The sequence below is a fragment of the Hyla sarda genome, chromosome 4 (genome assembly GCF_029499605.1).
Source record: "Hyla sarda isolate aHylSar1 chromosome 4, aHylSar1.hap1, whole genome shotgun sequence".
Lineage (NCBI taxonomy): Eukaryota > Metazoa > Chordata > Amphibia > Anura > Hylidae > Hyla > Hyla sarda.
This window is the reverse complement of record NC_079192.1, coordinates 238,038,768-238,052,269: the sequence shown is the minus strand read 5'-3', so window position 1 is coordinate 238,052,269 and position 13,502 is coordinate 238,038,768. Positions and strand designations below refer to the sequence as shown.

The following is a 13,502-nucleotide window of genomic DNA, read 5'->3' as shown; positions in this document are numbered from 1 at the left end:
CCATGGCTCCGCAGATGGAATAATAAAAGTCGATAAGCAAGGAGGAGAAACTAACAGAAACACAAAAATTTTATCTGGCTGTGTTCTCAAGGCCAAAATTGGCTGTGACCTTAAGGGTGAAAGTGGCAATCCAGCGGCTGAGGGGGGGGGGGGGGGGGGGGGGAGAGAGATTTAAAAGTATACCCATTGCGTGGGGTGTAACAAAATAAACCTTTACTTACCAGTGTTCCCACAGTGCCTTCTGTGTCCTGCAATTTTCTTCTTGAGCTATAATGTGACTCTCTGGCCCAGTAGGTGCTCTGCCCATTTTGTCATACTGCTACTCAGCGAATTGCTGCGGCCAGTATGACACAGCTATGGGGACCGGACTGGGACACCGCAGGCACCACAGGAGCGCTGGAGGTAAGTAAAGGTTTATTTTGCTATACCCCACACAATAGGTATACTTTTAGGAAAAAAAGAGGCCTAGAGATCAGTTGAGATCTGACCCCAAGCAATCAGACCCCAAGCAATCAAAACTTGTCTGACACTTCAAATGTTCTCCCAAATGACAGGTATGTCCCAATACTATTGTCCATGTAGAGTATGTAAAAAGAATACAGATTTACCTAATATACATGCACATATTGTAAAGTAGGATTGTTAAAAAAAAACAAAAAACTTTTGACAAAATTCGTTTTGAAAAAAACCTTATTTCAGGATGCATTAGCATCAAAGTGATATCTTCTTTTAACGGAAGGCAGCTCTCCAATATATGGCATATTACAGTAGGGTGATGATGCTGATACATTATCACAATGCTTTAAAGGCCCCTAAAATTGCATCTTATTAAGAAAATATCAATATGCTTTACAATTAAGTATTTTATATTTGACAACAGAAGAATTTTAAATGGTCAGTGTACCCTTTATAAGGTAACATTTAGAGTGTCAGTAGTCCTACAGTCTGAGGGGCTGTAATTCACATGTGATGTCACTATGTCACTGTCCCTCTATCCAGCTGACGTTTGAGGCTTAAATAGAATATGCCTTCATCCCTTTTTGTTATAAGGGAACACCCATTGAGCTTTTCTTATAAGGCTGGCTCATCTCACGTAACTTGTCAGTTGATGCTCACAAAGGACAGAGCAGACAGCTCAACTATTTTCATCTTCCCCCTTGGTACTTTTTTAGTTGCCTGCATTGACTAGTTCTATAGCATTCTCTGCAAAACCCGAGGGGACCATGTCTGCCTTTGGATACAGGAGAGAAATAAGCAAGTATGAAGACATTGATGAAGATGAGCTACTTGCTTCACTGTCACCAGAGGAGCTCAAAGAGCTGGAAAGAGAATTGGAGGACATTGAACCAGACCACAATCTTCCGGTTGGAATGAGGCAAAAAAGTTTAACCGAGAAATCTCCAACAGTTAACTTTAGCAGAGAAGCGCTGATGGCATATTGGGAGAAAGAAACCCAAAAGTTAATGGAGAAAGAAATTGGTTCAAGTTCTGAGGTGAGTTAATATATTGCTTAGATAGATTAGCCTTATATCTGCTAAGAAATATATATAGAGTTAATTGATAAATTCAGATATACTGTAAATATTACTTATTACTTATTTACATTCAATTATGTACACTAGTATTGTTAATATAGTTGTATTTATCAATATAAACAGCATTGATAGAAAGACACGCTATTCTTTTACTTTTATGTGAACAATAATGTAAAAATAATGCTATAGAATGACAAAATATAATTACTTAATGTATATTGTGTGAGAACGAACATGATTTGTAAAAGGCTTCCAGTTGTCTCTGTTGGATTCCCCTGTGCTTAGTCAAAGCTCTTCACTTGTCTTGGGTATCTGATTGTTTTCCAAACATGGTAGTTATCAGGGGCTATTATATTGCTTCTAAATATAACCACCATATAATCTTGCTTCTGTTTCTCCCTCAGGAGAATGACAGTGTGTTGGATAAGCCTTACATTACTAGTCATCAGATATAGGGTGTTCTAGAAATATTAGAAATATTATTACAAATATTTATTTCTAATCCAAAAAAAGATTAAATGAAAAAAGTAAATACTACTATATAAGCAACTATTTTCCTCCACATTTTAGGGGGGAAAAAGTAACCACTTTTATAGCCCCCAAAGAATCACTGAACTTTTTCAAACTTTCCTTTATTTATATAGCACCAACATATTCTACAGCGCTGTACAGAGCTTGTTGTTACTCACATTGGTCTCTGTCCTCATTGGGGATCACACAATCTAATGGTATTGCTAGGTAGATGTTTCATGCAGCAGTTTTTAAAACCTTGGCTTTCTTAGGAGATGCAATGGAAGCCATTTAAAAAAAAAAAACAAAAAAAAAAAAACAAGGGAAAAATCTGAAAAGTAAGCATTGGCTGAATAGAATTTTAACAACTCAACAGATTGGAAATCTCTTACTGCTGGTTGTATGTTGTGATGCACCTTAAAGGGGTACTCCGCTGCTCAGCGTTTGGAACAAAATGTTCCGAACACTTAGAGCTGGCGCCGGGAGCTCGTGACGTAATAGCCCTTCCCCGTCATGACGTCACGCCCTGCCCCCTCAATGCAAGTCTATGGGAGGGGGCCATCACGCCCCCTCCCATAGACTTGCATGGAGGGGGTGGGGCGTGATGTCATGAGAGGGTGGGGTTATGACATCACAAGCGTTTTGCTCCAAACGCTGAGCAGCGGAGTACCCCTTTAATACAAATCCTGGGAACCTTCTCACTTTAGTTTCTATTGCACTGCACATTTTTTCTATAACAAGTAGTTTGGTAGTTGCTATACCAAAATGTGCATATGATTATACATATTGGCCCTGATTTACTATTGTAAACCTAACATGCTTTGTCGGGTTGTGCGCCAGAAATTCGGTCTGCGCCAGAATTGAAAAAATCCGAATAACTCTCCATTTTACTGAGAAAACCTGAAAAATGGGCATGGTCACTGGGGAAAAGGGGTCGTGTCCTGATATTTTCCCAAAAACCCAAAATATTTACTAAGGTTTCCACAGAAAATGTGGTGGATTTGAGCTGAGAAAAACCCGACAGATCAGAACATGTGTAAAAAAAAAAAGCGAAATGTAGGGAAAAGTGCAAAATGTAGGGAAACCTTAGTAAATACTGTGGAAAAAAATTGTAGGGAATTAAAACCCACAAAGAAAACTCCACTCATAGTAAATCAGGGCCATTAACTTATTAATATTGTGCAAACAAGACTTCTAAAGCTACATAGCGTACATAATAAAGATTACCCACTAGAGGTATTTAACTTACGTGGTGTCGTGTGTTCCCTGAAAAGCTATTTTGTCAGTATTCTTTGTAGTAGAAATTGCTGTTTCTTTAAAAGTCCCTAGGGTCCGTTTTTACTATAATTCTTTTGCACAATGACTCTTTAAAATATATATTTAGGGTCTGTTCACATGTCTGTTCAAGCTGTGTTCAGTTTACATTGAAATCTGCAGCAGAAAATCCTGCGCATCAAATCTGCGCAGAGTACTGTACGTGTAATAGACCATTAATATGTTAAAATTATGGCTAAAAAGCATCCATAATTACTATAAAAGTATTTCACTGTATAGTTCTTATTGTCAGCTGTAGAGTTACTTTGACTGAGAATTTTGTGACTGATGCAGCAGGAGAAAATTGAATATACATTGGTATGTTTTTTATTCTGCAGCTGAAAGACAAAGCAGCTGATTTAAGGGGAACATTGGAAATCCATTCACAGTTGACCATTGCTTTAAATATGCCCCTGATCAGCCAACAAGCAAGCAAACCTGTTTGCTGGCTGATCAGATTGTATTGTGGGGGTGAAAATACTTGTTGGTCGACACGACATCTCCCCATGTAAACATATTGCAAGCTGTGACATCGGCAATCACCCCTGTAATGCCCAATTATCTGCATGTTTAAAAGAATCTATAAGGCTAAGTTTCCACTTGGTTTTTTTTCTGGCAGTTTTTGGAATAATGCCACTGCAGTTCTTGAGCTAAAGCCAGAAGTGTATTCAAAAGGAATAGGACATATAAAGGAAGGACTTCTCCTCTCTTATGGATCCACTTCTTACTTTGGCTCAAAAACTGCTGTGGCAGATATCCAAAAACTGTCAGAAAAAAAACCAAGTGTAAACTTATCCTAATACTGACAGAAAAAGAAGTTAGGAAATAAAGTTATAATAGGCAGCAGTGTAAGACCGTTCACAAAACACATTCCTGCTAAATGGCGGCATCTCATTGTCTGCCACACTTTAGGGTTAGAGTGAAAACTTAGGGGGAGATTTATCATTGCTTTTAGAGCATTTTTTTTTGTCTATGCTTTGGCGCAGTTCAGGCGCAAGCAGCATATTTTGAGACTTTATGCGCCTTTTGATATAGACAGTTTCACTCTTTTTGCCTACCCGTAGAACTTTTTCTTTTTGACCATGCAGTGGTCACATATTTATAATTTGCGACATTTGTCAAAAGTCGCTATTTTGTGCGCAAAAGTACTTTTTTAGGCACAAAGCTACACCACCTATCAGTAGGCATGAGAATCACTTCTACCTGCAATTCAACCTTTAACCTCTTGTGGACGACAGTGTCCCACTCCCCTTCTATGACACATGCTCAGGAGCTGAGCTCAGGTCATAGCTGGGTGGTCCTGGCGGCTATCTGCTACTAGACCCATCTCTAATGCCAGACATCACCGATCACGGTGATGCCTGGCTTTAACCCCTTAGACACCGCAATCAAATTTGATTGTAGCGTCTAAAATGCAAGTAAAAATGTCACGGCAGCTCTGTGAAAGTAAGTAAAACACCTAACCTGCCAAATTCAGGACCCAGGAAAGTGTCTACTTCCCTTCCTCACAAGTGTCTAGAAAAAGTCTATGTGGTAGAGCTTTTCCCTCCACAGCAGAGCTGCGCAAAATTCATCATCCTGCTGCACCTTCTTGATAAATAAGATGCTAGTCAAACCCACCACTCAAAGATGTGGGAAAATAGCTCTACCGTAGACATTCTTTGATAAACCTGGACCATAGTCTCTCTCAGACTGTCAGTTCTGTCTATTAAAGCCAAAAAGGCCTGTACCTGTTCTTTTTGACAGGATGCCGACATATACAAGAAAAATGTAATTCAATTGTGATGAGATGGCTCAGGATGATATCGATGATCATGTAAATATATACTTCTGTGTAGTGTAACTTATAGTTTCATAAAATGCCCCTAGTGGGTTAGTTACAGAGGGGGAGATTTACCAAAACCTGTGCATAGGAAAAGTTGCTGAGTTGCCCATAGCAACCAATCAGATCGCTTCTTTCCTTTTACACAGGCCTCTTTAAAAATGAAAGAAGCGATCTGATTGGTTGCTATGGGCAACTCAGCAACTTTTCCTCTGGACAGGTTTTGATAAATCTCCCCCAATGTTTCTCCCACAATAGTTTTTTAAATTACTGGTGTAAATACATCCTAGGTAGGTTTAAAATATTTTTAATGCATATTCCTTTCGTGACTGCTGTAGAGGAACCAAACTTTTTTGCCCAATTCTAAATTAAGCGCAGATGCGCTAAATTTATCAATCAAGTGCAATTAGTTTCATAAATTGCGGGCAAATATAGTAATCTCCTCATACCTCCACTCTTTGAAAAATGGAACCGATGATTTAGAGCATCTTGCTACCAGCAGTCAAGATGGCTTATATTTGCGTTAAAAATATGGTCATTGCGCAAGATTTCTGCAGGTAAATGAAATGTACGCAGTTAATAAATTCGTGTGCACTAAATATGTCACACCAAGGTGCACCAAAACCTACACATCTGGAGGAAATGCTCCACCAGAATTTACGCAAAAAACAGCTTACGCAAAATTTTTAACACAAAACAGGGGTAAAATCTTTGATACATGTCCCCCAATGAGAATGCTCCAATTCTGCAGCTAACACTGGAGTTTTGATGGGAAACATGGAAATCCATAGAAAGTTTGCTTATTCTTAGTAATGGGTAGCAGAAATTCTCATAAGCTATTGCAGGAGTTCCAGATCTCATTACAAATTTAAGCTAGGCTTGCATTGTACATGTAAAGTGAGATATATTAAGACTTTGGTAGCATTATAAAGCAACAACACAAAACTAAAATGTAATACTTTAACACAAATTATTTTTGCCTTTCAGAATTACAAGGAGGAGGAGGAAGAAGAAGATGGAAGTGAAGAAGATGACTTTATAGGGAGCAACAGTGAGATTTCTGAAGAGGTTTATACAGAGGAAGATGAAGAAGAAGAAGAAGTAGAAGAAGAAAAAGAAGAAGAAAAAGAAGGAGAGGAAGATGAAGAAGTAGAAGAAGAAAAAGAAGGAGAAGAAGAAGAAGTGGGAGAGGAGGAAGAAGTCACTGAAGAAGAGGAGCAGGAAGAAGAAGAGAGCGAGATAGAGGATAGTGAAAAGGAAGATACCGCAGAAAAGGATGATTGTGTAGAAAAAGCTGACCAAGCCATAAAAATTCCTATACAGATCCCAGTAATAAAGTGCAATGGAGTTGCTGTTGAAAAACCTACCTGCAATGGATTCAATGCAAATCATGGCAAATATAACAGACAATCTGATGAAACAATGAATAATAAGACATCTACAAGTCTTGTGCTGTCAAACCCAACTGTTATTGAGGACGTTTTGGAAAGCATTAAAAACAATGATCCTGAGACTTTAGAAATCAACCTAAATAATATGGAGAACGCAAAAGCTGATACATTGGTGGCATTTGCAGAAGCTCTGAAAGACAACACGAATGTTAAAACATTAAGCTTAGCAAACACTCATGCTGATGACAATGTTGCAATAGGTATTGCTAATATGCTGAGGGTTAATAAAAGTATTACTTGCCTAAACATTGAATCAAATTTTGTAACAGGAAAGGGAATATTAGCCATCATGCGAGCTCTTCAATATGCAAACAATGTGCTGACAGAACTGCGGTTTCACAATCAGAGACACATCATGGGAAGTCAGGTAGAAATGGAAATCGTAAAATTGTTAAGAGACAATACAAGTATTGTGAAGCTGGGTTATCATTTTGAGCTTCCAGGTCCTCGCATGTCTATGACAGGAATCCTAACACGAAATATGGACAAACAGAGACAAAAAAGAATGCAAGAACAAAAGGAATCCGGTTACGATCCTACACCTAAGCATTTGCAGAGAGGGACTCCAGGGTCCTCACCATACCCTTCACCTAAAAGCTCACCATGGTCATCTCCAAAAGTCACTAGAAAGGTTTATTCTACTGTTACTATACCTCCATCTAAAAGCTCTCCAAGATCATCTCCGAATGTCACTAGAAAGGTTCAGTCTTCTGTTACTATACCTCCACCACCACCTCCACCACCACCACCACCTCCTGCTCCACCACTACTTCCAATAATTCAAGAAAAAAATATTCCAACTAGAAATATAGCTGCAGTTATAAAGCAACATGAAAGATCAGCCAAAAAAATTCAAAATGGACAGAGTAAAACAAAGGGGAAAAAAGGCAAAAGAGTACAAAATAATTTTTTTAAAGAAATTAAGGATTCATTAAGGTCAATTTCAGACAAGAAAAGTGAAGAAGGTTCAAGACCATCAACACCACAAAGATCTGCACGTGATGATCTCATGGAATCTATAAGAGGCAGCAGTATAAGGCAGCTTCGGAAGGTGGGTATGATGTCTACATGAATATTTTTACAAATTTCAGAAGAAAAGGGGAAGGGGGGGTTATTAAGACCGGAATCTGTCTAAATCCATCCCCCACCATTGCAGGAGTTCACTGGATTTATCAAAAGGTGCAGGCCTCTTAATAAATCCAGCGCATGTGAGGCTATTACTAGTTGAAATTATATGCCATACATAGGGCTTTATATAGGTCTGTACTGCACCACCATATAACTAGCAATTTCAAAATTCGGTTCAAAATGAATCAGAAAGAAACACTAGGAGCATTACTTGTAGGGGAAACTATTAATGCAATATGGTGCCATTTGGTTATCATATGCTTTACTAAAGGGGTACTCTGTGTAACTAAAACTTATCCCCTATCCATAGCATAGGGATAAGTGTCTGATCGTGCGAGGACTGACCACTGGAGCCTCCCAAAATCTCTGGAACAGGCTCAGAGCAGAGCAGGAGTGATAGTCAGCATAGCCAATCCCCGTTTGTGACTAAATGGCTAAACACGATGTCACTACCGCACATCTCCAAGGGTGAGGGCCGCTCTGCTCAGAGGAGAGGTGAGAAGCTGGGTCCTGTTACCAAAGATCATGGAGGGCCCCAGCATTCAGACCCCTTGGGGAATACGTTTTATCTACCAGTAGTTCCCCTTTAAGCATTACTTATGAGATAGTTATAGCTTTGTGTTTATGTGCCCTCATTGGTAAGTAATTATGATAAATTAGCTGTAAAGAGATGAATCCCATTTCACATATTCAACCTATAAAAAATAATCTTAGCTTTAGTCCCTCAAGCTGAAAATCTGTATCTGGAAGATGCACAACTGGCCCCTTTGAAGCAGCATTACATAATATATTAGGAAGTTATATAAGCATACAACTAATAAGAATATTTTTTCAAATTAATTCTATGCTGTATTTTGTCTAATTTTGTTCACTTCCCAGTGTAGGTCACAGTCAGTGCATACAGCAATAGAACTACAAAGACAGATAATAGCTGGATGGGGAGGGTAGATCAACAGAACTGCTCTAAAATAGTCTGTGTAGAGTTGGACTGGCATGGCACTCATGATGGGATCTTTAATTCCTTCCAGCCCCGCAGAGCATTACCAAATTATTACTAAACTATATTGTATTGGACGACTACTATTCATGACATTGATATGTGTATATCATTTTGATTACCCCTAAATATATATTTTAATGTAATTATAATTTATTGTGCATTAATTATTCTTCATATGAGTTGTTTTACATCCGCAAATATGCAATTTTAATTACAAGACAAATATAGACTAATAAAGGGTGCAGATGGCCGATCCCATTAATAGGTTAGAGAAATAGCTGCCTGTATAAACAGTGGTAAATAATATATAACATTTACCGTGTTTGTGGTCTGAATTGAGTGCAGCACTGGAGGAAATCTGCTACGTTACACTGGCGGTGCTCGGCATTGCTGTATCTGCCTTGCACCCAATAATATATAACACTTTGCTATACTACATCTGGACGCTGGTGTTTATTATGAAAACCAAAAATAGCAAAAAAAAAATAAAAAATAAATGTTTCCATTTATTTTTGAGCCAAAAATACCTGTATAGAATAAGTTTATTTTTAAACCTGCTATTTACTGATGATTTATATACGATATGGTTGGAATATTTGGACCTCGTCAAATATAAACATCCTTTATCCGCTTCTCCTGATCACTGTGATGGGACAGGGTAAACAGAGATAGGAGAGTAACATTTTTGCTTTTCTTTGTGTAAATACATGTTCAGGGCAATATTGGGATAATGAGATACCTGTGTGAAGTTTAGCATATTTGCTAATTCTGCCATATGAACATAGCCCAATAAGGAATGTATTCATATGGAATCTGTGAGGGAAAAAAAACACATGGTGGTCCAGTATAGGCTGATAGCAGACAGTGGTTGGTATATAAGGGATCTATTCCACAATGCGCATGTGCAGTGTGTCATGAGGTAAAGTAGAAGGTTATTATGATCAAGCATTATACATTTGTACAATAGCTTGAACCCCACACTATGATAACCATTCTGTGGTTTTGGAAAGAATGTTAGGCATTGAAACCTTCCAAGCCTACAGCCACTAAAATAAGGTACTGTAAGCCACACTCCAGCTGTCATTAGACTTCACTCTTTTACATGCAAATAATATTTCCCCGTTTTATCATATAGCATACACATTAAGGCTATGTTCATACAATGTAAACATAGATATATGTTTATTACAGGAATGCCTAAATTCACTTAATGTAGATTTACCAACCACATCTGCTGGTAGCTTGTTCTGGTGGTAGTTGGTAAATCAAGAGTTATAGTTATGTTACGCTTCTCATATATACCCTTCTCCAAGCCCATGATGAGTGAAACCCAAGCAGTGAGATTGTTCACAGTAGAAGGACTGGCTCTTATCCAGTACTAAGCTATGAGTTTTCTGGCCTGATATAATATACGCAAAACACCCAATTTGATACTAGAGGGCTCTGTCCCACATCCTATAAGACCCAACAAGAATGGTTTAGGCTCCAGTGGCAAAATAATCCCATATACGCTGTAAATAGTATGAGTATACGCTGAGCAATACGCTGAGCAATAGTATGCTAGTTTGTATAACAACATGGTGAACATATACAGCCCTAGCTTCAATAGGATACTACAGGGTGGGCCATTTATATGGATACACCTTAATAAAATGGGAATGGTTGGTGATATTAACTTTCTGTTTGTGGCACATTAGTATATGTGAGGGGGGAAACTTTTCAAGATGGGTGGTGACCATGGCAGCCATTTTGAAGTCGGACATTTTGAATCCAACTTTTGGGTTGTTTTTTTCAATAGGAAGAGGGTCATGTGACACATCAAACTTATTGGGAATTTCACAAGAAAACAATAATGTGCTTGGTTTTAACATAACTTTATTCTTTCATGAGTTATTTACAAGTTGTTGACCACTTATAAAATGTGTTCAATGTGCTGCCCATTGTGTTGGATTGTCAATGCAACCCTCTTCTCCCACTCTTCACACACTGATAGCAACACCGCAGGAGAAATGCTAGCACAGGCTTCCAGTATCCGTAGTTTCAGGTGCTGCACATCTCGTATCTTCACAGCATAGACAATTGCCTTCAGATGACTCCAAAGATAAAAGTCTAAGGGGGTCAGATCGGGAGACCTAGGGGGCCATTCAACTGGCCCTTGATGACCAATCCACTTTCCAGGAAACTGTTCATCTAGGAATGCTCGGACCTGATGTGGTGGTGCACCATCTTGCTGGAAAAACTCAGGGAACGTGCCAGCTTCAGTGCAAGAAGAGGGAAACACATCATCATGTAGCAATTTCGCATATCCAGTGGCCTTGAGGTTTCCATTGATGAAGAATGGCCCCACTATCTTTGTACCCCATATACCACACCATACCATAAATGTTTGTATTCCAACAGTCTTGGAGGGATCTATCCAATGTGGGTTAGTGTCAGACCAATAGCGGTGGTTTTGTTTGTTAACTTCACCATTCACACAAAAGTTTGCCTCATGACTGAACAAAATCTTCTGCGTAAACTGAGGGTCCTGTTCCAAGTTTTGCTTTGCCCACTCTGCAAATTCAGTGCACCGATCAGGGTCATCCTCGTTGAGATGCTGCAGTATCTGGAGTTTGTAAGGGTACCATTTGTGAGTAGCTAATATCCGCTGAAGGGATGTTCGACTAATGCCACTCTCCAGTGACATGCGGCGAGTGCTACGCTGTGGGCTCTTGCTGAATGAAGCTAGGACAGCCACTGATGTTTCTTCATTAGTGACAGATTTCATGCGTCCACATTTTGGCAAATCCAACACTGAACCAGTTTCACGAAACTAAGCAAGCAGTTTGCTAAATGTAGCATGGGAGATGGGTGGTCTCGTAGGGTGTTTTGCATTGAAATCTGCTGCAATGACCCGGTTACTGCGTTCACCAGACATCAACACAATTTCTATCTGCTCCTCATGTGTTAACCTCGACGACATGTCCATGGCTGTAAACAAAGAGAAACTTATAAATAACTCATGAAAGAATAAAGTTACGTTAAAAACCAAGCACATCATTGTTTTTCTTGTGAAATTCTCAGTAAGTTTGATGTGTCACATGACCATCTTCCTATTGAAAAAACAAAAGTTGGATTCAAAATGGCCGAAATGGTCACCACCCATTCGCATTTTATTAAGGTGTATCCATGTAAATGGCCCACCCTGTAGTTTGTATAACAACATGGTGAACATATACAGCTCTAGCTTCCATAGGATACTAGTTTGTATAACAACATAGTGAACATATACAGCCCTAGCTTCAATAGGATACTAGTTTGCTGACATAACATTTCCTTAATACATTGTAACAACAGCTTTGTTTTTTTGCAGGTGGAAGTCCCAAAGTCACTTCGATAATATTGACTGTAGAAGAGTTGACAAACAACAAAAAAAAGCTTTGCTGAGTTATCTGCGGCTTTCAAATGTATCCCTGATTTAGCAAAGTGCACTCTTACTGCTAAAACATCCAATACATTTAGGAACTTTTCAGACCCTTTCCCTTTTTCAAATTATTATGTTGCAACCTTGACCTAAAAGAATTCCCCTATCATTCTGCCCTCAATACCCCATAATTATAAAGTGAGAACAAAATGTTAGAAATCTTTGCTAATTTTATTGAAAAGGATAAACTAAAATATTGCAGTGATATAGGCCGACATTTATCATTGTCTTTAGACAGTTTTTTGCGCCTTTTGGTTAACACATTTCTGCTGATTTTGAATTGCAATCCACTGATTTTGGCAATGCACAGGATATAGAAGGGTTTTATGAACTGTGCGTTTTTTGTGAAAAGGCGCAAAAAAGGTACAAAGTCACTGAAAAGTCTTGAAAACTACACCACCCCAGACTTAGCTTAGCTTTTTGGTGTATGTGAAGAGAGAAATTTCAGAAAATGTGACCTGCACAAAATATATCAAATGGTCTGTGATCATTTCATAAATGTGGTTCTCCTACACATTACCAGCACACAAAAAGAAAAGGTGTAGAAAAATGCTTCACTTACACCTACAATGATAAATGCTTCACTTACACCTACAATGATAAATGCCAGCCATAATGTTTTAGACCCTTTACTCAGTACTTAGTTCAAGCGCCTTTGGCAGAGATTCCAGCCTCCAGTGGTCTTGGGTATGATGTCACAAGGTTTGCACAACTGGATGTAAGGATTTTCTGCCATTTTTCTATGCAGATCCTCTCAAGCTTTGTCAGTTTAGATCGGGCATGGAAAGTCATTTTCAGGCCCCTCTAGAGATGTTTGATTAGGTTCTAGTCAGGGCCGCTAAAAGACATTCGCAGAGTTGTCCCTGCGACACTTCTGTGTTTTCTTCAATTTTTGCTTACAATCAATGGGGGGGGGGGAGAGATTTATCAAAGCCTTTCCAGAGAAAAAGTTGTTGAGTTGCCCATAGCAACCAATTAGATTGCTTCTTTCATTTTTGAAAAGGCCTGTGAAAAATGAAATAAGGGATCTGATTGCTTACTATGGTCAACTAAGCAACTTTTCTCTGGACGTTTTGATAAATGTCCCCCAATGTCATTTGAAGGTGAACTTCCGTCCCTTCCATCCAGACCACTTGATCAGATTTTCATGTACCTTGCTCCATTCGGCTTTTCCTCAGTCCTATACTTTCTTCCTGTCCCAGTAACTGAAAAAAACAACAACCTGAAAGCATGATGCTTGCACTGCCATGCTTCAGTTTGGGGATGGTATTGGACAGGT

General features: G+C 38.9%; 1 protein-coding gene across 1 annotated transcript; it reads left to right on the top strand.

The window, feature by feature from the left end:
* The first annotated feature begins 992 nt into the window (after positions 1–992).
* On the top strand, positions 993–12,161 carry LMOD2 (leiomodin 2). The gene is made up of 3 exons (XM_056573780.1): positions 993–1,493; positions 6,178–7,683; positions 12,113–12,161. Exons 1-3 carry the CDS (start codon positions 1,224–1,226, stop codon positions 12,137–12,139), a joined length of 1,803 nt encoding a protein of 600 aa, XP_056429755.1. The 5' UTR covers positions 993–1,223; the 3' UTR covers positions 12,140–12,161.
* Positions 12,162–13,502: the final 1,341 nt, after the last annotated feature.